The sequence below is a fragment of the Podarcis raffonei genome, chromosome 11 (genome assembly GCF_027172205.1).
Source record: "Podarcis raffonei isolate rPodRaf1 chromosome 11, rPodRaf1.pri, whole genome shotgun sequence".
NCBI lineage: Eukaryota > Metazoa > Chordata > Lepidosauria > Squamata > Lacertidae > Podarcis > Podarcis raffonei.
In genome coordinates this window covers 56,705,757-56,730,997 of record NC_070612.1, presented here as the reverse complement: position 1 = coordinate 56,730,997, position 25,241 = coordinate 56,705,757, and the positions used below count along the sequence as shown (strand labels likewise).

Below are 25,241 nucleotides of genomic sequence, written 5' to 3'. Positions count from 1 at the left end.
ATTAGATGACTCTTGGGATCCCTTCCAACTCAAAGATTCTATGATTCTATGACTTTGTGACTTCATTTAATAAACTCAGATGCCACAGGCAAGAAACCAGCCTTAGGGGTACAGCTGAACTTGGGTTTGAACTTAGAAGTTCTAAAATAAATGTGAAAAGGGAACCTTCATGCCCTGATTATTTATAGTCTATTAGCAAGATGCCCTTTGCCCCTCAGATGAAAGGGAAAAGGCTTGACTTTCCAAAAATAGCAAAATAAGTACTGATAAATTTAGGCAGTTGGGTACCATTTCATTTACAGAGCAAGATTCCTAGCCAAATTTTAAAGTTCTTCTTTTGCATCAGATTTGTTATTGGATTCTGGAATAATTTATGTCAGGGAACATGCTGCTGAGCGACATGTATTGGGATTATCACGGAGACACACTTTCCCTGTCCATCATTGCAATCTTCTATTACCAGCTCAACACCAAGAAAAATCAGAGACATATTCTCAGGACATATGCAAAGTCCCAGCTATACTGAGCTTTTTTGTAACATGTATTCTGACACAGAAGCACTCAGAGTGAATTTAACTCTACACACATAAGAGAGTCATGCATTACTTAGGCCAGGGGTCGGCAACCTAAGGCCCAGGGGCCACAACTGGCCCATGGGGATCTTTTAACTGGCCCATGGACCCCCGCTGCCTGCTCAGTTGGCTCCCATGCACTGCGCTAAACTGGCGCGGAGCAGAGCAGGGACCACCTTCCGCAACGCTGGCTGGCTTCCCATTGGCTGCAGGAAGCTCCTGCAGCCAATGGGAAGCTGTGCATGCCTCCTCTGCGCTGGAAAGAAAATAGCACATGCGTGCAGAAATAGCGTATGCGTGTGCGCTCGTGCACACACTCCGGCCCACCGAGGTATTTGTGGGACTGTGAACCAGCCCAAGCCACAAAAACTTTACCGTCCCCTGACTTAGGCTCTCCCAAGCTGAACAAAAACCACTAGCTATGTACTGTGGCCTGCCAAAGGATTTGGCACACAAATATACAATCTTTTCCCCCCTTTTTTGTGTGATGTGAAATAAGCAGCAAAATGGACCTACCTAGTCCATGGCTGCTGTGCGGCATGTTGATCACAATGTTTCTAGGCCTGTCACAGGATCAGACTGACATAACAAATGACCTTTTTATTTGGACAGGACAAAGTCACTTTTAAGTGTCAGTATGCCCATTTGAGGGACACGGGTGGCGCTGTGGGTTAAACCACAGAGCCTAGGACTTGCCAATCAGAAGGTCGGCGGTTCGAATCCCCGCGACGGGGTGAGCTCCCGTTGCTCGGTCCCTGCTCCTGCCAACCTAGCAGTTCGAAAGCACGTCAAAGTGCAAGTAGATAAATAGGTACCGCTCCAGCGGGAAGGTAAACGGCATTTCCGTGCGCTGCTTTGGTTCGCCAGAAGCGGCTTAGTCATGCTGGCCACATGACCTGGAAGCTGTACGCTGGCTCCCTCGGCCAGTAAAGCGAGATGAGCGCCGCAACCCCAGAGTCGGCCACGACTGGACCTAATGGTCAGGGGTCCCTTTACCTTTACCTATGCCCATCTGAAGGAGTGCTGTAAATATCCAATGCAGAAAATATCCATAGTAAACACTGTACTACCATGAACGAGCAATGCAGAGTCCTGTGAATGAAAACAGAACTTTCCAGTGAAGCAATGCAAAGAGAGAGAGAGAGAGAGAGAGAGAGAGAGCTGTGAGTAAATAATGCCTGGGTTTTTTCGAAAATTGTTTTGGGAATTTAATTCACAGACTGTTACTTATTGTTGTTACCAACCGTTTATGCAGCATCGCTTTTAAGAGGTAATGTGCTTTACAATTATCTCCCATATGCCTTGCATCCCTTTTCAGAAAGTGAGTGATATTCCTGTTCTAGGGATGGACAACTGGAGTGGAGAGACCTGACCAAGGCGGAGTTTATAACCAGGCTATAATTTTCTGAAAAGGTTCCAATATATGTAACATATATCAGGGATATGAAACCAACTGCACTTTCTAAGCCCTGTGTTTATTAGCATGCATAATACAAGAGCATGTTGAGAACATAATAGATGAAACAGCCCTTAGATGTTCCTCCATCATGCCATCCCACAAAGTGGGGGCTTACAAAGAACTGGGGAAATGAAGGGAGAGAAATGTTAAAAACCAATACTATTAGACTGGGCACTAGGAACACTGGGACTAGGATGAGTAGCTTATTGCTTATCTAGCCCTGAGCCTCAAAAGCCTAGCACTATGGAGAGGCAGTGTGGTGTAGTGGTTAAGAGCCATAGACTCGTAATCTGGGGAACCGGGTTCGCGTCTCCGCTCCTCCACATGAAGCTGGGTGACCTTGGGCCAGTCACACTTCTCTGAAGTCTCTCAGCCCCACTCACCTCACAGAGTGTTTGTTGTGGGGGAGGAAGGGAAAGGAGAATGTTAGCCGCTTTGAGACTCCTTCAAGGGAGTGAAAGGTGGGATATCAAATCCAAACTCCTCCTCTTCTTCTTCAATTGCCCTACAGCCTACCCATTGCTACAAACATTTTTTCTTAGGCAAGCCTAGCCAGACATGCAGTTGTTGTCTCTTTTAAAGCTAATCTTAATTGTTTTAAATGTTTCTAATTGTTTTAAGTGTTTTTCATTGATAGTTTTAATATCTCTTGCAAACCACCAGGAAGTTTTATTATAATCAAGTAGTATAAACATTTTGTTAAATAAAAAATAAAGCACCAAGGAGTTTGGGGCTTGAAAAGCCCTACATGATTTAAAATATCTAGCTCTAAGCAATATGCTAGAGTCTGCTATTCATAACTCTTGCAATATTTATATGGGCATTTACATGTACCATAGATTACATGCTGTTCATAAAAATCAAAACATTATTTATACCCTCTTTCAAAGAACAATAAAAGTGGAAGGATAAGAAAACACAAAGCTAGATGTCAACAGGAAATTTGATTCAGCAGCTATAAGCAGTCCAAAGTTTAGATAGAAAAAGGCTTTTAAGACTTTGGGCGTAAATAAAAGCTACAACAGCAGTTTAAGGGATCTTTTAATGCTACATTCTTAGTTATGTTGTATTCCTAATATTTTGTATTTCCCCCCCCCTCATGTTTGATTTCCACATCCACAATATAATATTATATTGAATTCAATCCTTCACTGCTTTCTTGCAAGAAGATAAAACAAATAGGTGCATGGTGCTGATAAAGCACATTTCCTGGACTCAAAAGATTTTCAGTTTAACTGCAAATAAAACGTTTTAGGTGTGTGCATTATACAAATGTGACACTAGATGGCAATGGTGAGCTAAGGCAAATTCAATATATTTTTCAAATCATTTCCCCCCCCCCAAAGCATTTTCACAACATTTGTTATATGTGTGTAGATTCCACCCAAGATGCAGAGACAGGCTGAATTTAAATGCTTTGTATGTTAGATGGTTAAATCGAGTCAACTGAACTCATGATTGCAACATTGATTTAAAACTGCCAAGAAAAAAGTTTACATCAAATCACTGGTTTCAGCCTAATTTTCCAACTTATATTTTTCTTCAACAAGCCCACACAAAAATTTGTTGAAATGATAATCAAAGCAGTATCCATTTATAACTAAGAAGAGCCTTTTAATTACTAAGGAGTATAATCTGAAATCTCTAAGTACATTAGTCTTCTGGGCTTTTGCACTGCAGAATTTATATTTGCTTAGAGACAGAGGAACAATGGTGAAATTGGCTCTCTTTGCAGCCATATAGGTGCAAGGAAGATCACTACTTGAAGAATAAGACCCAAACTACATTTGCTATTTAAAGTGCTTTCCTGATCACTTGGGAATCTTGCCACATAGGTCATGGCTTCAGTTTTCAGATATCATGGGCTGGATCCAGATAATTCTGCACACAGAACAGGGCTTTCCCACCTCTTTCTTACTTTAGCTCCCTGCTGCTCCTGAGGGTTGGGGGAACCTATTCAGAATGACATGGGATCAGGTTCTAGAGGGGAAATCTGCAGAAATAAAGGCAATCCCCTGTGTGGGGGGAAAACTGCCATTGATTCATGCAAGCAGACCTTTGGGTCTGTTCTCATGAGTCTAAACTTTCATACATGTTTCTTACTTTCAGAGTTTCACTGAAATGACTGTAATTGAAGGCTCAATACAGCTGAATGTGTGTTAACATCCAATTTAAACTAAAATTAGCTTCTTTATTTTGATTTTTAAGAATCCACTCCATTTTGTGCAGATAAATTATGTATGCATCAGATCAGGACAATACACAGCGTTTCCAGGAAAAAGCTGGAGGAAAAAGAAAGCAGATCAATCAAATAAAGCAGAGATGCTGTTCGGTAGTAGTTTGCTGGCGGCCTTTGATGATTCCCCATCTATCCAGCATGACAGGCTGAGACAGAAGAGCAATCATGTGAGTGGAAAGAACCTTGAGTGTTATTCAACTCCAGAACCCTGCCCAAGCCTTTGTTTGCCTTCTTAAAATATGTTTTGTAACAATGATCAGAATGTAGATTCATTTTTTATTTTTTTATCATGAGCTTTCTATACTACCCTTCAGCAAAAATGGCTGTATGGTGGTTTACAAAAACAAGATAGTATGAAAGCAATAAAGCCTAAGAAATAAATAGTTCTCATCAGTTACATAATTTACAGCATTATGAAAAGGGGACTTCCAATCTATCAGCCTGTAAAAGCCTGGGAAAAAGGTGTTTGTTTACCTGGCTTCTACAAGAACACAAGGGAGGGCATTCTACAGATTATAATTTTTGTAGATGTATTATATTATTATACTGTAGGTATAATTTTATGTACAAACATAAATACATACAATAAAATGTTGAAATCTAAAACATGCAGACGGAGAATCATGTTGTGATTCATAAGGTTAAGGCATCTCTTAACTAGAAAAGAGGAATTGCAGCCTAGCATTGTTTTAGAATGTTCACGCTGATGTGACAGCCTGTGTAGTGCCATATTGCAATATATCTATAATATATCTACAAGTGGAAATGTTTACCTGGATACTGCCCCAACCAACAAGTAGTGCAGGGACATTTAGCTATGCAATGCAACTTCCTGATCCTTTTCTCTCCTCTCTCTATGCAACCCCTAAATCTGTTCTGGGTACCCACCACCCCCACCTTCAACCCACCAGACTTAGGGGTCACCCAAAAGTCTTTGTGCTAGCGGAACTGTTTAGCTGGATACTGTCCCTGGGTTTGCATCTCTCTGCTCAGCCATGAAACTCCCTGGGTGATGTTCAGCAAGTCAATTGTTTCAGACTAACCTACCTGACAGGGTTGTTGAGTAGATGAAATGGGGAGTAGGGAGAACTGTGCATGCCACTTTGAGCTTCTTGGAGGATATATGAGCTTTACATGTAATAATGAATAAATAATAATATACTATTGGAAGGATGCGGGTGGCGCTGTGGTCTAGGTCTAAACCACTGAGCCTGTTGGGCTTGCCGATCAGAAGGTCGGCGGTTCAAATCCCTGTGACGGGGTGAGCTCCCGTTGCTCGGTTCCTGCTCCTGCCAACCTAGCAGTTTGAAAGCACGCCAAAAAGTGCAAGTAGATAAACAGGTATCACTCCAGCAGGAAGGTAAACGGCGTTTCTGTGTGCTGCTCTGGTTTCGCCAGAAGTGGCTTAGTCATGCTGGCTCCGAACAAACGTCAGCTCCCTCAGCCTGTAAAGCAGGATGAGCACCACAACCCCAGAGTTCTCTGCGACTGGACTTAACTGTCAGGGGTCCTTTACCTTTTTTAAAATATACTGTACGGAGAAGCTTAGAACTACAGTGGTACCTCAGGTTACATACACTTCGGGTTACATACGCTTCAGGTTACAGACTCTGCTAAATCAGAAATAGTACCTCGGGTTAAGAACTTTGCTTCAGGATGAGAACAGAAATCGTGCTCCGGCGGCGCAGCAGCGGCGGGAGGCCCTATTAGCTAAAGTGGTGCTTCAGATTAAGAACAGTTTCAGGTTGTTAAGAACAGACCTCTGGAACGAATTAAGTACTTAACTCGAGGTACCACTGTACTGCGTTACTCGGAAGAGTGCTTCCCACCGTAATGATGACCAAGGTGAACAAGGGTCTGGAAAGCAAGCCTTATGAGGAATGGTTGAAGGAGCTGGCTATGGTAAGCCTGGAAAACAGGAGACGGAAAGGAGATATAATAGCCATATCCAAATATCTAAAGGGCTGTCACATGGAAGATGGAGCAAGCTTGTTTTATCCTGCTCTGGAGGGTAGGACTCGAACCAATGGCTGCAAATTACAAGAAAGGAGATTCCGACTAAATGTGGCCAGCTGTCATGGATGCTTTAGCCGAGATTCCGGCATTGCAGGGGGTGGACTAGATGACCCCAGGGGTCTCTTCCAACTCTACAAGTCTATAAAGCAGGGAGCTAGTGGCAAAGCAACCTGGAGGTCCTTTTGCCCAGGATTTGTATCATCAGGACAGTTTTGAGTCATGTTAAGCTTCCTGTACAAAAGGTGGAGAGGAAAACAAGCACCCATCGAACAGGCGACAATAAAGAAGTCTTGTTTATCCCACACAGGCACACCGACTCTGGGGAGGCAGCAGTTTCCCCCAAGGGGAAAAAACATCCTCCCCATCTGTATACAAAAGGCAATGCACAGAATTGGAAGATTTGATCAGAAATCAGGAAAACACCCACTCTTCCTAATACTCCTCCTCCTTCAGGAAGAGTGGAATAAATTTAATGATTACTTAGTTACATATGTGAAGTTAAATTAACTGAAAACAGCTTGCAGATACTTAATTGGCTTAGGATTTTATTTATGTTAAGTGATGAATTAATATGTTTAATTTCATAATGTGAAGATTTAAGGATGTTAATTTTTGAGTTAAATTTCATAAGAACTGTGATTTGGAAAACCGTTAAAAGGACATGCAATGAAATTCACCCAAGGGGAAGCGAGGAAGTCACTTAACAATGTTAACAAGTGTAATTTTCAATAAGGCTATGATTTATGTTTGTTTGTCTTATGTGTTTGTTTATAATGTTGTGAAAACCCCCAAAAAATTTTTTGGGGAAAAGAAAAGAAACCAGGATAGCACCAGGGATGGTGGAGGAGGGGAACGTCTGACCTATTTGCATTCGGAGGCAAAAAACAACAATAACAACACCGCGATTATTGAGAGGGGATCGGGAGCTTCCTCGTGCATCAGATTTTCAATCCCAAGGGATCGCGGGGAGCGCGCAACGTTTGGAAGCGCGAAGGAAGCCCGGGCATTGTTCACCCCGCGCGGACTCAAAGGGCAGCTGCGGAAAAATCCGCGCCGCGAAGTAACTCGGGAGGCTGGTTTCCAAGCGAGGGAGGCGGATCTGCGAGTCCCGTCCCCCCCCCCCGGTGCAACCGGGGGTTGGGAAAACAGGCGCCCCATCCATCCCAACACGCCCACCCGCCTCCGCGCCCCCTCACCTGTGATCTGCAGGTAGAGCTCTCTCCGGAGGGGCCGCGGCGCCGGCTCGTCCGCCTCCAGGACGGCGGGCAGCGTGGCCGAGCTGCGCGTCTTCTTGACGGCCGGCGGCGGCGGCGTGTCGGGCAGGCTGGCCGGGGCCGAGTTTCGCCGCCCGCCCGCCGCCGAGGTCTTCCGCTTCATGGCGGCAGCGGCGGAGGAGGAGGCGGCGGCGGCAGCAGCGCACCGGCGCTCATCCCCGCCGCTTACCCCCCTCGCGGGGCTCGCGCAGCCCAGCGGGAGCAGGAGGCGGCGGGCGGCGGGACGCGGCGGCCAGAAGCGCCGCCCCGCTCGGCTCCCAACCGGCCGAGGGCCGCTGCTGCTGCTGCCGCTCCCGCGCTCGGGCGCCGCTCCCGCCTCATTCGGGCGCTCCCTCCGCCCGCCCGGCGCTCATTGGGCCGGGAGGCGTGACGCCATAATCCCCCAGGCTCGGCCCCGGTGATGTCATAGTGAAAGTCGCCTGAGCACCTGCGTCTGTGGGGGGGGGGTCGGTCAAGGCGACAAAGGCCTCGACATTCCTCTCTTTTCCTGTCCACGGATTCGTAGAGAACAGCAAACTTTTTCAGCAGGGGGCCGGTCCACAGTCCCTCAGACCTTGTGGGGGCCGGACTATATGTCGGGGTAAATATGAATGAATTTCTATGCCCCACAAATAACCTGGAGATGCATTTTAAATAAAAAGACACATTCTACTCATGTAAAAACACCAGGCAGGCCCCACAAATACATTGGTACCTCAGGTTACATACGCTTCAGGTTACAGACTCCACTAACCCAGAAATAGTACCTCGGGTTAAGAACTTTGCTTCAGGATGAAAACAGAAATCGTCCAGCGGTTCTGCAGCGGAGACCCCATTAGCTAAAGTGGTGCTTCAGGTTAAGAACAGTTTCAGGTCAAGAACGGACCTCCGGAACGAATTAAGTACTTAACCCGAGGTACCACTGTAACCCGGAGATACATTTTAAATAAAAGGACACATTCTATTCATGTAAAAACAAGCTGATTCCCGGACCATCCAACAGCTGGATTTAGGAGGTGATTGGGCTAGATCCAGCCCCCAGGCCTTAGTTTGCCTGCCCATGGTATAGAAAGCTATTGGCTGGCATCCTGGCGGCCCAAAAAAATCATATATAATTGTAGAGTTGGAAGGGTTCTCCCTCCCCCAAGGGTCATCCAGTCCAACCCCCTGTAATGCAGGAATCTCTAGGAATTAACACCTGAGGAGTGTGCTGTTGCCCTCAGGTGCCTGGAAGCATGCCTCATAATTTCCATGGAGTTCATGTCACAAACAAGGCATCAGTCTGAATTGTTCGTAGCTCGCCCTCCATTCCTCCTATTCATATACACATCAACATATATATATATATATATTAATAATAATATTTTATTAAATTTAACAATAAGGAAAGACATCACCAAACAAAGGACAATAAAAGCACAAAACCAAGATTTCACAATACATAAAATACCTAAAATACAAACATTTAACCTAAAAAAGAAAAAAGAAAAAAGAAAGGAAAAAAGGAAAAAAAACACCAGTCAACACACAGAAGTAAAATAAGAAAAAACACAAGTCACTCTTTTCTAATTATTCAACATTGATTAACTTATTTTCCTGACTTCCTCACGTCTCCCTTTTTTGTATCCCTTTTTGACAGTTGGTTCAGCAAATTCATATCCTACTACTTTGTCCTTAAGTATCCTACCTCCCAAATTTATAATTTCAAACTTTCACTCTCGTCACTAAAACCCCTTCATTTCATTTCAATGTCATCAGCATTCATACATTTTACACTGCTTCTGTAAATAAATTTTAAATTTCCTCCAATCTTCTTCCACCAACTCTTCTCCCTGGTCTCGGATTCTGCCAGTCATCTCAGCCATTTCCATATAGTTCCAATAGTCTTTGCTTTAACATCAACATATAATGCTTCCTCTCTCTGCTCCCTTTTAGGATATGTCTGCCATCTGCTGGATAGTAAAATGCTATGTTTTCATCTCATTTTCAAGCATCAGCGTTTAAAAATTCAAGCCTAAATGCTGCAAGGATAACTATGCTTGTTACAGCAAAAATGAAAATGAAAAGCAGTCTTGTGGCATCTTAAGGAACAGAGAAAACTTCATCAGATGCATAAAAGGCTCTCATGGGTACACAGAAAGCAATGAAGACGTAAAAAATGGGGCCAACCAGTCTTAATGTGGAGTCGCTAATTTTCTGGAATTTCTATGCAAAATTCAAGCAGTGTGTTCTTATGCCCATCCACAACAGCTGCATCTGGTGATTCCACAATCACCCTAGCTTAGCCAGGAAGAAAGTATTATACCAATTATGTTGCTTTAGGTGCTGTTATCTGTGCCAGATTACCCTGTGGTTTTTGCTGCAATGGACTTAACAAAGCAGCACCTCTGGAACAGAGGAAGCAGCCTTAGACCAAGGGAGGCTGTTGGTCCATACAGCTCTGCTGCGCTGGGTGACCAGCAACATCTCTCTGGGAGTTCAGATAGGAGTTTTTCTTTCCAGCCCTACTTGATGCATGGATTGAACCCGGGGGCTTTATCATACAAACATGTGCTCTGCCACTGTGCTATATCCTGTGCATAACTGCAAACATTTGAGTTTGCAGAGAAATGTCAGACATTTAACCCTATTGTTTACGTTTTTTAAGGACCCACGTACCTACGGGACCGCCTCTCTTGGTCTGCCCCGCGGAGGACCTTAAGGTCCACACATGACAACATTTTGGAGGTCTCAGGTCGCAAGGTGGTTAGATTGGTTTCAACTAAGGCCACAGGGCCTTTTCAGTACTGGCCCTGACTTGGTGGAACGCTCTGTCACAAGAGACTAGGGCCCTGTGGGACTTGACATCTTTCCGCAGGGCCTGCAAGACAGAGCTGTTCTACCTGGCCTTTGGTTTGAACTCAGTCTGACCCTTATGTTTCCCTCCCCTTATGGTTTTGGTTTTGATTTATGGGCTACTCTTAAAATGAGGCTGCATTTTAAATTGCATTTTAACTTGTATTTTAAATTGGGTTTCCCCCCCTTTTCCTATTATGTTTTTACTGTAATTTTACTGGTATTAGCCACCCTGAGCCCGGCTCTGGCTGGGGAGGGCATGGTATAAATAAAAATTATTATTATTATTATTATTATTATTATTATTATTATTAATTATCTGCAGCAATGTATGTGGTGTTTGTGATACACATCAATAGATGTGTGTACGTGTGCATACACATCACATTCATGGTGGTTTTGTGTGTTTCTCTCTGTCTCTCTCTAACACACACACACACACACACACACACTCACCTGGCATCTACAAGTTGGTTGCACTGTTAGATGACCTGCTCCAGGAAGAAACATAACCCTGACAATTATCCTGGACCTGTCAGTGGCTTTTGATGTCATTGACCATGGCCTATGTCTGGATCAAAAATATATGTCTGCAGACATTTTGCTCCAGTGGATCCATTCCTGTTAGGCTGGATCTATGAGATGGTGCCATTGGGTTAATTAGCCAGGCAAACTAAGGCCCGGGGGCCGGATCCGGCTTCTAAATCCAGCCTGCGGACGGTTCAGCAATCAGCGTGTTTTTACCTGAGTAGAATGTGTCCTTTTATTTAAAATGCATCTCTGAGTTATTTGTGGGGCATAGGAATTCGTTCATTTTTCCTCCAAAATATAGTCCGGCCCCCCACAAGGTCTGAGGGACAGTGGAGTGGCCCCCTGCTGAAAACGTTTGCTGACCCCTGTGTGTATTGTATTTTAATTTGTTGGAAGCCACCCAGTGTGGCTGGGGGAGCCCAGTCAGATGGGCGGCATATAAATCATAAATCATATTATTATTGTTATTATCCTTTTCTACAGGCAGCAACACTCACTTTACTGTACTGCTGTACAGGTGCTACATTTTCACTGTAAAGTAGTGAGAGAGGGCACTGCCTTATTGTTGCATGTTGACTGATAGCAATGTAAATAGAAGGAGAAATGCTATTTAATATGTAGCGCAAAATCAGGCCTCAGGTCTCAGCAAGCACCCCTCTCAAATAAAAACTAAATAACAAGATTTATTCCACATATGGCATGCTTATTTTGTGCTAGCCTTCCTTGTATTTTCTATGGTGAATCCACACATTATTTTGTATTGAACCCTCTGGGGACCAAATTGGGCAAAAGGTATGAAAGTTCATAGCCCTAAATGCTTACATGGAGTACAATGTTTGATGTTACAGGTTTTCCTATCTCCCCCACCCCAAAAAAATGCAGAAGTTTTAACTCAAGGTCTGGAAGTAATTCCCTACATAGTTCTGGGGGACAGGACTACCAAAAACTTTCTTTGAAATGACTGACAATATGGACTTGATTGACATTTGGAGAACAAAACACCCATTAGAAAGAGAGGGAACCTTCTTTTCTGAAGCCAAAATGACATGGACAAGGATTGACCAAATTTGGGTGACTAGCGGTATGGCGTCGAGTATAAAGAAAGTGGAAATCTGCCCAAAAACCTTCTCCGACCATAACGCAGTAAAGATGGTGATGAAGCAAACAACAACTGGATCCTTCAGATGGAGAATGAATGACACCTTATTTGGAGATGAGGAGATTTGTAAGAAGGCCCAAAAAACTTTGAAAGATTATTTTGAAATTAACTTGAGGACTAAAGTAGAAAAAAGAATAATATGGGACGCAAGTAAAGCCGTGATGAGAGGATTTTTGATACAACAAAATACACTAAAGAAAAGAAGTCAAAATGAGAGGAAAGAGAAAATTTTGGAAAAGATAAAAGAAGGGGAAAGGAAACTAAGACTGAAACCAAAATCGCAAGAGATTTTAAGAGAAATTAAATTATATCAAACACAGTTTATGGAACTGATGAATCAAGAAATAGAATGGAAAATTAAACAAATGAGATAAAAGACTTTTGAATCCGCAGATAAATGTGGCAAGCTATTGGCTTGGCAAATAAAGAAGAGACAAAAACTCAACACGGTAACAAATTTAGAAGTGGATGGAAAGAATATATTTAACCCAGTGGAGATTAGGAATTGTTTTCAGAGCTACTTTAGACAACTGTATACACAAGGGCCGCAGAAAGAAATGGATATAGAACAATTCCTCGAGAAAAATGGGCTGAAAAAGATTTCTCATGAAAGTAAGATAATTTTGAATCAGGAAATATCAGCACAAGAAATAGAAGGTGCCATTCAAAGTATGACGTTGGGCAAATCTCCCGGACCGGACGGACTGACTTCCAAATACTATAAAGTTTTGAAGGAAGGGTTAGTACAACCTTTGAAGGAAGTCTGTAATGAAATTATGGAGGGGAGAAGGGCACCAGATACGTGGAGGGAGGCTTACATCACACTTATACCAAAGACAGAGACTGAAAAGACCCAACTTAAGAACTACCGACCCATCTCGCTACTAAATGTGGATTATAAAATCTTTGCTGACATTTTAGCAAAGAGACTGAAAAGAGTTTTGATGGAGGAGATTCATGGGGACCAAGCGGGCTTTCTCCCGAAAAGGCACTTGTCGGACAATGTAAGGAATATAATTGACATTTTGGAAAAATTGGAAGTGAATATAAACACTAAGGCAGTTTTGATATTTGTGGATGCCGAGAAAGCCTTTGACAATATATCTTGGAGTTTTTATGTTGAAGAACCTCCGGGGGATGGGGGTAGGCCAAGGGTTTGAAAATGGTATAGGTGCAATATACTCTGAACAGAAAGCAAAATTAATTGTAAATAATGTGGTTACAGAAGAGTTCAAGATTGAAAAAGGGACACGTCAGGGGTGCCCTATCTCCCCACTACTTTTTATATCGGTTCTGGAGGTTTTGCTTAATATGATTAGGAAGGACCAGTTGGTTAAAGGGGTTCAGGTCGGAGCTAAACAATATAAATTGAGAGCATTTGCAGATGACCTGGTACTTACACTACAAGAGCCAGAAGCTAGTACGAAAAGAGTGTTGGAAATAATTCAAGAGTTTGGTCAAGTGGCAGGATTTAAATTGAATAAGTTAAAGACTAAGGTATTGGAGAAAAATTTAACACAGTTTGAAAAAGAAAGGTTTCAGAATGAGACAGGGTTGACTGTGGTTAAAAAAGTGAAATATTTGGGTATAAATATGACAGCCAAGAATGTGAATTTATTTAAAGATAATTATGAAAAAACTTGGACAGAAGTGAAAAAAGATTTGGAGATTTGGTCAAACTTGAAGCTTTCCTTGTTAGGTCAAATTGCAGTTATAAAAATGAATGTATTGCCAAGAATGTTGTTTTTGTTCCAAGCATTACAAATAATGGATAAGATGGATTGTTTCAAGAAGTGGCAGAAAGATATATCTAAATTTGTCTGGCAGGGCAAGAAGCCCAGAATTAAATTTAAGATATTAACGGATTCAAAGGAAAGAGGGGGATTTGCCCTGCCAGACTTTAAATTGTACTATGAAGCGGCAGCTTTCTGCTGGCTAAGAGATTGGCTGCTTCTTGAAAATACAGATATTTTGGATTTGGAAGGTTTTAACAATATTTTTGGGTGGCATGCATATTTGTGGTATGACAAGGTCAAAGCACATAAAGGTTTTAAAAACCATATTGTCAGAAAAGCACTATTAAATGTCTGGATTAGATATAAAGATTTGCTGGAAAATAAAACCCCAAGGTGGCTGTCGCCAATGGAAGCTAAGGCAGTTAAAAAGTTAAATATGGAGTCGAAGTGGCCAAGATATTGGGAAATTTTGGAAAAGGAAGGGGACAAACTGAGATTGCAGAGTTTTGAGAAACTAAAAGGGAAGGTGAGAGATTGGTTGCACTATCACCAAATAAATGAAGTGTTTAAATTGGACAGTAAAATTGGCTTCCAGGTGGAAAAATCAAAATTGGAGACTGAATTGTTAGAATCCAGTACTAAGAATTTGTCAAAAATGTATAATTTGCTGCTGAAATGGAATACATAAGATGAAACAGTTAAATCAAGTATGATTAAATGGGCTCAGGACATTGGTCATAACATTTTGTTTGCTGATTGGGAGAAGTTGTGGACCACCGGGATGAAATTTACGGCATGTAATGCCTTAAGAGAAAATATTATGAAAATGATCTATAGGTGGTACATAACCCCAGTCAAGCTTGCAAAGATTTACCATTTGCCTGATAATAAATGTTGGAAATGTAAAGAAAAGGAAGGCACATTCTTTCACCTCTGGTGGACGTGCCCGAAGATTAAGGCATTCTGGGAAATGATCTATAATGAACTGAAAAAGGTATTTAAATATACCTTCCCTAAGAAACCAGAGGCTTTTCTCTTGGGTATTGTTGGCCAAGGGGTGTTAAAGACGGATATAACTTTTTTTATGTACGCCACAACAGCAGCAAGAATACTCATTGCGAAGTACTGGAAGACACAAGATCTACCCACTCTGGAAGAATGGCAGATGAAGGTGATTGACTACATGGGCCTGGCAGAAATGACGAGCAGAATCCGAAACCAGGGAAGAGAAGCAGCGGAAGAAGAATGGAAAAAATTTAAGGACTATTTAAAGAAATATTACAAAATTAATGAAAGTTAGAATGATGTTGGACTAGAAAGTAAACGGTTACTATTAGTAACGGTTAAGACAAGGAGAATAAGGAAGATTAAATTAAATTAAAATAAGGGAAGATTTGCTGAATAATTGATTAGAATCTGGAATACAGAAAAGGGAGGCATGAGGAAGTCGGGGAAGAAAGGTATAAGAAATTAAGATATGAAATTGTACTTGTTTTTTTGTTTTTGTTTTTGTTTGTTTATGTATTTGTTGTGTTTATTGTATTGTTATGTTATGTTTCTGTGGTTATAAAAAATTCTCTAATAAAAATATTATAAAAAAACAAAAACAAAATTACTTTCCTTTGCACGTTTCAGTTCCTCACAGCCTATCAGGTGGTATTCAATTAAGTTTTATTCAGAGCAGACAAATTAATTCATTTCTTAGAATTCACTCTGAATAAAACTTAGTTGTCTACTACCCATTGAGTCCATGTCAATATTCTTGAAGAGGACTGCAGAGTCTCCACCACTGGGTCCAAATCATAACCATTTTGTTTTGACTCATCGAAGAAGCTGTTTTACAGACAGTAGAAATTTACATTTTTATTTAATCTGTAGAAAAACATGTCCTTTTATTAAGTCATTGTGAGACGGGGGTTCAGAAGACAGAACTCACTAATAATAATAAAGGCTGTGATGGAATAAAACCTACACACTGTGTATGCCAAGTATATTTTTATGCAAGTTTAAACATCACTTTTTTCTTGTTAAACACAACTTTGAGTTCAGTGAAACAATAATGTGTGACGTCCATTTTTACCCACCGGAAACCGAACTATTCAGTAGCCAGGAATCTTCCAATGTTACAGTAACCTCACCCAAAATTATTTGCTGAACACACTGTTGACATGTATCATTTAACTTGCCCCCTGGATTTTTTCTCCTTTTGACAAAGTCACACATCAATAATTGGAGATCTGTTGGTGAAGTTTACTGCTTGAACTCCAGCAAGTTGCAAAACAGTGTTAATGGGAACATGGTCCAACCTGTTTTGGTCAAGGTGCACATGGTAGATTTCATTCCCTGTGGGGTGAAAAGTAAGCCTGTTACTGCCTATCTACAAAATATTGCTACCAATATTCACAATCACCTATCTTTTCAGCCAATGCGGTCTGGTGCCTTGGTTGTCGGATACGGGAGCTGGTTGTTCATATTCTCAGAGCCGTCTTTCCCATACGGCTTAGTGGTTCGTTGCCCCAGGGCGCCGGCCTCTCAGGGGCGCCCCAGCGAGTGGGGGAGCTGCACAGCTTTGCTGGGGGCCTCCCCTTTCCCTGCACGCCCGCCAGCTGCGCCCCGTCAAACATATGGCTGGCGGGCGTGCAGCTTGCCTCCCAAGCCTCTGCGGGGATTGCTCTCCTGTAGCGGGATGGGGAAGAGTTGCGCAACCCCCCCCCATGGCTGGCAGTGCGCAGCTTCGCCCCCCCACGATCTGTGGTAATTTGGGGGCACTGAGTGGCTATTTGCACCCCAGCGCCACATCTGCTAAAGACGGTCCTGCATATTCTATATCAGCTATGGAATTTTTTTTTTGGGGGGGGAGTACTTTCCAGATAACAAAACGCCCCATTTACTGATTACTATACTCTGATTATGCTGCAGGGGAAGAGAAATTGTGATTAAGTGTTGCTACATCAGCACAATGACTGTCATATACAGTGGTACCTCGGGTTAAGAACTTAATTTGTTCTGGAGGTTTGTTTTTAACCTGAAACTGTTCTTAACCTGATGCACCACTTTTGCTGCCACCGTGCCGCCGGAGCACGATTTCTCTTCTCATCCTGAAGCAAAGTTCTTAACCCAAGGTACTATTTCTGGGTTAGCGGAGTCTGTAACCTGAAGCATCTGTAACCTGAAGCGTCTGTAACCCGAGGTACCACTGTATGTGCTCAAACTAGGAGCAGAGGGGAGAAACCAGAAAACTTCCAAACAGCACAAAACACGCCCCCCCCAATAACCACTTAAAACACCACCAAAGCCCACCAATCAAGGACTGTGCTGTTGATGACACCCACATGCAACCCACTCACAACAACGAACTTGCAGCAATGTAGGCATATCCCCAGCACAACTCCCTGTACCACTAAACAGGAGGTTTGCTCCCACTGCCGCAAGTTCAAATCTCCCCCAGCTGGAGAGCTCAGTTGGTTCGAGTGTAGTGCTGATCAATGCCAAGCTTGCAGGTTTGATCCATGCAAGAGACAGCTCTATATTCCTGCACTGTGGGGGGTTTGGACTTCCAACTATCTAGCATCATTTCTTAAGTATAGCACATTAAGGGAAGGAAGGAGAGGTCACACAACAAAATAACCACATAGCACCAGGGCCAAGTCAGAAAGAAGACCCATTAAAGTCATTGATAGTTGTGAAGTGGGGAAGAAGAAGAGTTTGGATTTGATATCCTGCCTTTCACTCCCCTTCAGGAGTCTCAAAGCGGCTAACATTCTCCTTTCCCTTCCTCCCCCACAACAAACACTCTGTGAGGTGAGTGGGGCTGAGAGACTTCAGAGAAGTGTGACTAGCCCAAGGTCACCCCGCAGCTGCATGTGGAGGAGTGGGGAAGCGAACCCGGTTCACCAGATTACGAGACTACAGCTCTTAACCACTACATCACGCTGGAGGGCACAGATTGGCTGCTCTCCCTCCACCCATTAAATCCATGCTATCTGGTGGTAGCATGTTTATCTGCTAAGTTCCTTAAGTGTGTGCATGTGTGAAATCTCAATGGTATGAAGAAAGGGAGGCAAGGGCTTGGCCACTTTTCACCAGTATATCCAGGGGAACAAATGCATCATGTAAGCATAACCGAGGCAAAGGTTAATTTTAACAAACAGCCTTACCTGGACCTAAAATCAAAGTGCCCCCCTGCTGAGCTGGATCTCCTTGAAAATCAAATGCAGGGCTCGTCATTGCTCTCCACACGCTCTTGATGCTTCCTGACAGCAGGTTGGATTTTACATGAGGACTTTGCACTGAAATGATATGATGATATAGAAGAGAAAGCGTACTTTGCATGAGAAATTAAGTTTGCTCTGCAGATCTTGCAAGCATACCTGGCTACAATCTATGCACAGTTTTGTGCAAGTCAGTCAGATGGAATTAATGATAATAATAATTTATTGTTTATACCCCGCCCATTCTGGGCGGCTTCCAACAAAATATTAATATACAGTAATCCATCAAACATTAAACGCTTCCCTAAATAGGGCTGCCTTCAGATGTCTTCTAAAAGTCTGGTAGTTGTTGTTCTCTAAATGTGCTTAGGAGAGAGCAAGCCATTTGACTATCCAATAAGAAAACGGAAGTGATCAGACTGAGGAGGAAAAGCAGAAATTTCTACTCATAAACCAACAACAACAATGGACTTTTCCTTCTAAGGCCAGCTATCTTCCCACCTAAGCCTAACAATGCAAACCTGTCTTTGTGCTTACTCCGAAGTCCCAATGGGACTTAAAGGTAAAGGTCAAGGGACCCCTGACCATTAGGTCCAGTCATGACCGACTCTGGGGTTGCGGCACTCATCTCACTTTATTGGCCGAGGGAGCTTCCGGGTCATGTGGCCAGCATGACTAAGCCGCTTCTGGCAAACCAGAGCAGTGCACGGAAACGCCGTTTACCTTCCCGCCGGAGCAGTACCTATTTATCTACTTGCATTTTGACATGCTTTCGAACTGCTAGGTTGGCAGGAGCAGGGACCCCGTCGCGGGGATTCAAACCGCTGATCTTCTGATCAGCAAGTCCTAGGTTCTGTGGTTTAACCCACAGCGCCACCCGCGTCCCGGGACTTACTGCCTAATAATACCTAATGGGACTTACTACCGAATAATTGTTTAGGATTGCAGCCTTCCTCTCTTGTTCAGTTTTTAAGTAGGGTGACTTATGCGAGAATAGGAATCTAACGCAGACTGCTAGAAAAAGTATTACGTAAATTGTTTCTCTGTAAACCCTACAGTCCCAATGATTCATAGGGGAGTGAATCCAGATGCAAGGTTATCGCAAAGCACTGCAGCTATTAAGGGTCATGCTGAATATTTATGCTCTAATTGGATTGTCACAGACTGTATTTTCCCCCCATTCAGTTGTCCTTTAAGTCCAAGCTTAAAACACACACTCCCTCTACACACATGTTGATATATAATAATCCATCAACAGAGGATCACATTGCTTTTATGCTTTCCCCCTTATCTGGGTTATGCAGCAGAACCCATGAGGTGGCAGCAAGATCCACGAGATGTCACTGAAATCTCTTGTGAGATTTCAGTAAGATTTTGCGAGATTGCAGTGAGCTCTCATGAGAAACCAGTGCTGCTGCTCCAGGGGAGGCGGGGGGGGGGGGTCGGTCGTTCAGGGTGCTGCCTTCATGGGCTTCCACCACCTGAGGCAACTACCTCAGCCCCTCATGGCTGGGTTGGCCCCAAATCCACACCATATAGTTAAAGCGCATTTATACTACCTTAACAGAGATCTGGGAGCTGTAGTTTACTTACCACGGAGCCACAAACTACAGTTCCCAGGATTTTTGGGGGGAAGCCATGTACTTTAAATATGGTGTCATGTGGAGGCAGTTGGAGTATGGATGGCGGCTAACGGATTGCGGTTGAATCCTGACAAGACAGAAGTACTGTTTTGGGGGGACAGGAGGCGGGCTGGTGTGGGGGACTCCCTGGTCCTGAATGGGGTAGCTGTGCCCCTGAAGGACCAGGTGCGCAGCCTGGGAGTCATTTTGGACTCACGGCTGTCCATGGAGGCGCAGGTCAGTGCTGTGTCCATGGCAACTGTCTACCAGCTCCACCTGGTATGTTCCTACCTGCCCGCGGACTGTCTCACCAGAGTGGTGCATGCTCTAGTTATCTCCCACTTGGACTACTGCAATGCGCTCTACGTGGGGCTACCTTTGAAGGTGACCCAGAAACTAAAACTAATCCAGAATGCGGCAGCTAGACTGGTGACTGGGACCTGATCTAGTACTGGGTATAATCCTTAGTTATTCATTGCCATAAGTGATAAACCAGTTGTATGTTTTTCGGTGAGTATGAGAGGGAAATTGCTTGTGATCTATAGTTCCTTACGTGACTACTTTTTGTGCTGTGGCCTCTGTGTTTACAGTTGGTACCACAGCTTACCTGTTGTAGCGGATGCTTCACCCCTTTTCATCCCAAGCGTCCTGTAGATTTCCCTTTCAGGATCCACATACATTTCATGAGAATAACCTGTCAAAGTGCAAAACGGCTGCAAGAAACATGTAAATATCAAAATAATGCATTGGAAAGCTGCCCAGAGTGGCTGGGGCAACCCAGGCAGATGAGCAGGGTAGAATAATAAAAATTATTATTACTAACTACTTGGAAAGCGAGGGACACGGGTGGTGCTGTGAGTTAAACCACAGAGCCTAGGACTTGCCGATCAGAAGGTTAGCGGTTTGAATCCCCGCGACGGGGTGATGTTGCTCAGTCCCTGCTCCTGCCAACCTAGCAGTTTGAAAGCACGTCAAAGTGCAAGTAGATAAATAGGTACCGCTTAAGTGGGAAGGTAAACGGCGTTTCCGTGTGCTGCTCTGGTTCGCCAGAAGCGGCTTAGTCATGCTGGCCACATGACCTGGAAGCTGTACGCCGGCTCCCTCGGCCAATAAAGCGAGATGAGCGCTGCAACCCCAGAGTCGGCCACAACTGGACCTAATGGTCAGGGGTCTCTTTACCTTTACTTGGAAAACGAAGGCTGCACATGTATGGGGAGGTCCCAGTCTCATTACATTCAATAGGACTTTCTCCCGCGTCAACATGTTTAAGATTATGTTGTATGGATGTAGCCCTAGGCATACATGTTTGGAAATAATTGTTACTAAAATGAGTGGGACTTATCTCCAGTTAAGTGTATTTAGGACCAGAGAGTAATTCTGATTTTGAAAACCTTCAAGCTCCACACTTAAAATGCAGCTATCCCTATGGGCTTAGATGTGTGTATTCAAGGAAAAGTTCCTCTTTGGTGGGACTCTACAGTGTTTACCCTCAAGGACACTTAAAAATAAGTCCACTGGAAACCAACTGTCCTTATTCACATGTATTTTAGTAATGATATATTAGACAAACAGAAGTGGTAGCATCCATGCTATACATTTAAAGCACGCTTGTGCCAACAGTCTTGGTTTCCTCCCAAAGGATCCTGGGAACTGTAGTTTGTTAAGGGTACTGGGGGTTGATAGAACACCCCCAAAAACTATTATTCCCAGCACCCGTAACAAACTACAGTTTCCATGATTCTTTGGAGGACGTTGTGACTGATCAAGTGACATAGAGCGCTTTTAAATTTATCATGCAGATATGAACATGGCTCATATAACTTTTCTTTTCATTTATTTAAGTGCAAACCTATACAGTGGTACCTCGGGTTAAGTACTTAATTGGTTCCGGAGGTCCGTTCTTAACCTGAAACTGTTCTTAACCTGAAGCACCACTTTAGCTAATGGGGCCTCCTGCTGCTGCCGCGCCGCCAGAGCACGATTTCTGTTCTCATCCTGAAGCAGAGTTCTTAACCCGAGGTACTATTTCTGAGTTAGCAGAGTCTGTAACCTGAAGTGTCTGTAACCCGAGGTACCACTGTATATAGTTACTTGGGAGTAAAGCCACCAAGACTTACTTCTTAGTAGATAGGCACGGGATGGCACTATTATTTATAAACTTTAAATCCCACCTCATTGCCCAATACTTGAAGGCAGTTTTCAATAACAAAATTTAAAAAATTAAATAATAATAACGTAATATTGCAAAAGTTTGGTGCCACCTGAAAAAAAACAACACTTCTCTGTGGTACCCTCTAAAGATGTGGGCATCTGGAGAAGGGTTTCTGATGCAGACCTTATTACGATCTGCTCCCAGGTATAGATGATGCCAGTTACATCAGCCCCTACTTCACACTGGTTGTGAACAGAGAGGGAAATGCACAAAATATGCCAGTAGAATAACTCCGACTTACACGGACCTACCTTAATGTGATGGTGCGATGATTGTCCAATAACCACAAGTCTGACATTTGCATCCTAAATGGGGAAGGTGTCGGGGGAAACACACAAAAGTATATATAAATCTTTAAACTGCAGCTAGTACTTACAACACGATCATTGCGGCAAGATAATAAACGCTTAAGGTGGACTTCACAACAGCTATGACAGCAGAGACTCTCAAAATGAGATGATATGATGGCAATTTACAGTGATGATACAACGGTGCAAGAATCAGATAGGACGGCAGAAATGTTTTTGGATTGTGCAGCCAATTCTGGAATGTTATTAATTACAGCAGTGATTAGTTTTCTAGACTGGTTATTTGAACATAACCTTCTTAGTGCTGATTGGCACTATTTCTCTGTAACCCTGTACAGATTGCTCCCTAATTGTTTTAACATTGTATCTTAATCTTTAAATTGTATTTTAATCTTGTTTTTATTATTGGTTGTTAGCCGCCCTGAGCCCAGTCTTGGCTGGGGAGGGCGGGGTATAAATAAATTATTTTATTATTATTATTATTATTATTATTATTATTATTATTATTATTATTTTTACAGTGGAACCCGGTGCAGGATTCCTGAAGCATAGGCCTTTTCAGCTTTTTAAGGAATTGCCTCTTTACAGATGAGGTTGGGGGCTGATGGTGGTCTACATATTTATCACAAGTTTCCTCTGAAACCTCACCTCTGTCTGTCTTTGTTTTTTTATTCTGTTATTATTAATATAACAGATTAGTGCATACGTATTCTTGCAAACCAAGAAGGAACTACTGTTTGCGATACTGATTCTTTGGCTTCCAGGGTGTTCAGCTGATACTGAATATTTAAAAACAATGACAGAAAGCAAATTCATCACTGCATGCATTATAAAGTAATTGAAGATATATGTAAATACAGTAAAATTGCCCTATATTGGACTTCACAATATAATACTTTAAAAAAAAAAACTTACTTACTTACTTGTAAAAATGTCTTGGGAATCTTGCCCAGATCTTCCACATATTCCTTACAGGCGTAACACAAGAAATGCTGAAAAGAGACAATGAGGAGTGTCCGAACAACTGTAATAAAAGTGTCGAGGTCTCAAAATTGGTGGGGGTAATAGGTAAGTACGCTGAGGCTTAAATAGCGTTGATCAGAAAGCCATCTATAGTAGAGTTGGAGGCTGGAGGTCTGGATCCATCACACTGTTTTTAATGATTTCATACCTGTTCACTCAAAGGTCAGAGCATCAAAAAACAAAAAGGAAGAAAAATCTTCTTTTGAGGGGAGGGCTAAGAGATAAAAGATAATTGCATGCTTTCTGGGAGTTTTGTACACTGCCCATTATATTTTTTCTTTTCTTTTCCAGAACAAAACCAGCAAGTCCTTTATTTACTAGGTGGAATGGCAGAAAATCTCTGGTGAGCGAATAAAAATTCCTTTAATTTGGCTACAGCCCTGTTTAAAAGTCCCTTCTTTAGAATTAGTCATGCACAAACGTGTTGCGATTGGATCCATTGCAACTCGGGAAGCGTGATCAAGGGAAGATTTTTTTCCCTCTTTAGTGATCAGCCACTCCACTGAAGTGGTAAGAGCGCAGCGCTATTGAAGCGCGATCCTTGCCACGTGTCTACGAAGAAAACAAAAGCCCTTCTGAATTCAACAAGGATAAGTCCCAGGTCAATGGGGTGAAGAATGCCTGCCTAAAACGAACGTGCATCGGACGGCCCGGTTTCCTCCAAGGCCTCGGCTGCAATCCGGACCGCGATCGCCGCTTCCGATTTCCTGTTTGCAAGACGAAACGAAAGTCTTGCAAAAAAGCGCAAGGCTTTTTAAAGTTCCCTTTAAAAACGAATCACTTTTTGGGGGGTGGATCTCCCACCTCGGCTTACCCGCACAAACACCACGATCGCCTTCCGCTCCCGGTACAGGGAGCCGAAGGGAACCGCTTTCCCGGCCGCGTCCACCACCAGGCGCCGGGCGGCGTCTCGCAGCTCCATGGGCGCATCGGCGAGGGGGCGAACCCGGGCACCCACTTGGCGCGTGACGGGCAGCGGGGCCCCCGGGGCGCCCTGGCCCGCCATGCTGGGACCCCGGGCAGGGAGGCGGAGGGGGGAGGCCGGCCGGGGCGGAGAGCCTGGACTCCTTCCCTTGTTTTGGGCTGGGGAACTCCGCCCAGAGGAGGGAAGGGAAGGCGAGGGCGGCCATCGGGGCGCTTCGCCGTGTTCCCATTTGCGCCAAAACAGGCGCGCTGGCTAAGTTCTCCTGGCGCAAGAAATGGCTAGACGTCACGTTAGGAGGCGTGCGCATTGGCCTGCGCATCTGAAGAAGTGTGCCAGCCAGCTCTTCCCTCCAAGTGCATTACACACACACACACACACACACAAAACACAAGTTCTCCCAAGCATAGTAATACTTCTCAGTACCCTCCTTGCTATGTGGATAGCAAGCTCTTCTTGCCCTTCTCCTCCAAATCGGTTCAGTGCCTTCCCACACGTTACCATATAGAAATCCTCCTCCTCCTTTTGGGCTTACCAGTGTAAAAGCCAAAACAAAATTTTTTCCCCTTCCAGTAGCACCTTAAAGACCAACTAAGTTAGTTCTTGGTATGAGCTTTCGTGTGCATGCACACTTCTTCAGATACACTAGGAGGTCCTGTGTGAGTGTCTGGAGGGGGTTGGAGGATGGATGGCGGCTAATGGATTGAGGTTGAATCCTTGAAAAAATGTTAACACCGATTGAGAAAGAGAGGTTTCAGAAGGAGACAGGTTTAACATTGGTTAAGAAAGTAAAATATCTGGGGGTTGACATGACCGCTAAGAACTTACATTTATTTAAAGACAATTATGAGAAATGTTGGTCAGAAGTGAAAAAAGATCTAGAAATATGGTCAAATTTGAAGCTTTCCTTGTTCGGCCGAATTGCTGTTATAAAGATGAACGTATTGCCAAGAATGTTATTTCTGTTTCAATCATTGCAAATTTTGGACAAAAAGGACTGTTTCAAGAAGTGGCAGAGAGACATTTCCAGATTTGTCTGGCAGGGCAAGAAGCCCAGAATAAAATTTAAAATATTAACTGATGTAAAGGAAAGAGGTGGATTTGCCCTGCTAGACCTTAAACTCTATTATGAATCAGCAGCAT

General features: G+C 43.4%; 2 protein-coding genes across 12 annotated transcripts in view; both read right to left on the bottom strand.

Annotated features, from left to right (window-relative positions):
• Positions 1-7,700, bottom strand: part of CDC14B (cell division cycle 14B) — a 52,167-nt gene extending 44,467 nt beyond the window's left edge. For 4 of the 11 annotated variants that reach the window (XM_053408271.1, XM_053408273.1, XM_053408274.1 and 1 more), the window contains exon 1: positions 7,483-7,696. In XM_053408271.1, coding sequence (XP_053264246.1) covers positions 7,483-7,663 — 181 coding nt within the window. In that variant the 5' untranslated portion in view covers positions 7,664-7,696. Of the gene's footprint in view, positions 1-7,482 lie in introns of all 11 variants that reach the window. The other 7 variants (XM_053408280.1, XM_053408277.1, XM_053408276.1 and 4 more) reach the window with 4 other exon arrangements.
• An 8,136-nt stretch (positions 7,701-15,836) lies between these two features.
• On the bottom strand, positions 15,837-24,303 carry PRXL2C (peroxiredoxin like 2C). Its single transcript, XM_053408526.1, has 6 exons — positions 23,991-24,303; positions 23,077-23,145; positions 22,097-22,150; positions 20,241-20,346; positions 17,958-18,089; positions 15,837-16,143 (listed from the first exon to the last, which is right to left on the bottom strand). The coding sequence occupies exons 1-6, from the start codon at positions 24,180-24,182 to the stop codon at positions 16,016-16,018; spliced, it is 681 nt and encodes a 226-aa protein (XP_053264501.1). The 5' UTR covers positions 24,183-24,303; the 3' UTR covers positions 15,837-16,015.
• Positions 24,304-25,241: the final 938 nt, after the last annotated feature.

What these genes read in the sequence shown, in the direction of transcription:
- PRXL2C (XM_053408526.1), bottom strand. Translation starts at nt 24,182, where the DNA reads ATGGCGGGCCAGGGCGCCCCGGGGGCCCCGCTGCCCGTCACGCGCCAA. An exon ending in CATCGCACCATCACATTAAG is followed by an intron (nt 20,347 to 22,096) that starts GTAGGTCCGTGT and finishes TGTTTCTTGCAG; the next exon opens with CCGTTTTGCACTTTGACAGG. An exon ending in CACTTTGATTTTAGGTCCAG is followed by an intron (nt 16,144 to 17,957) that starts GTAAGGCTGTTT and finishes TTCACCCCACAG; the next exon opens with GGAATGAAATCTACCATGTG.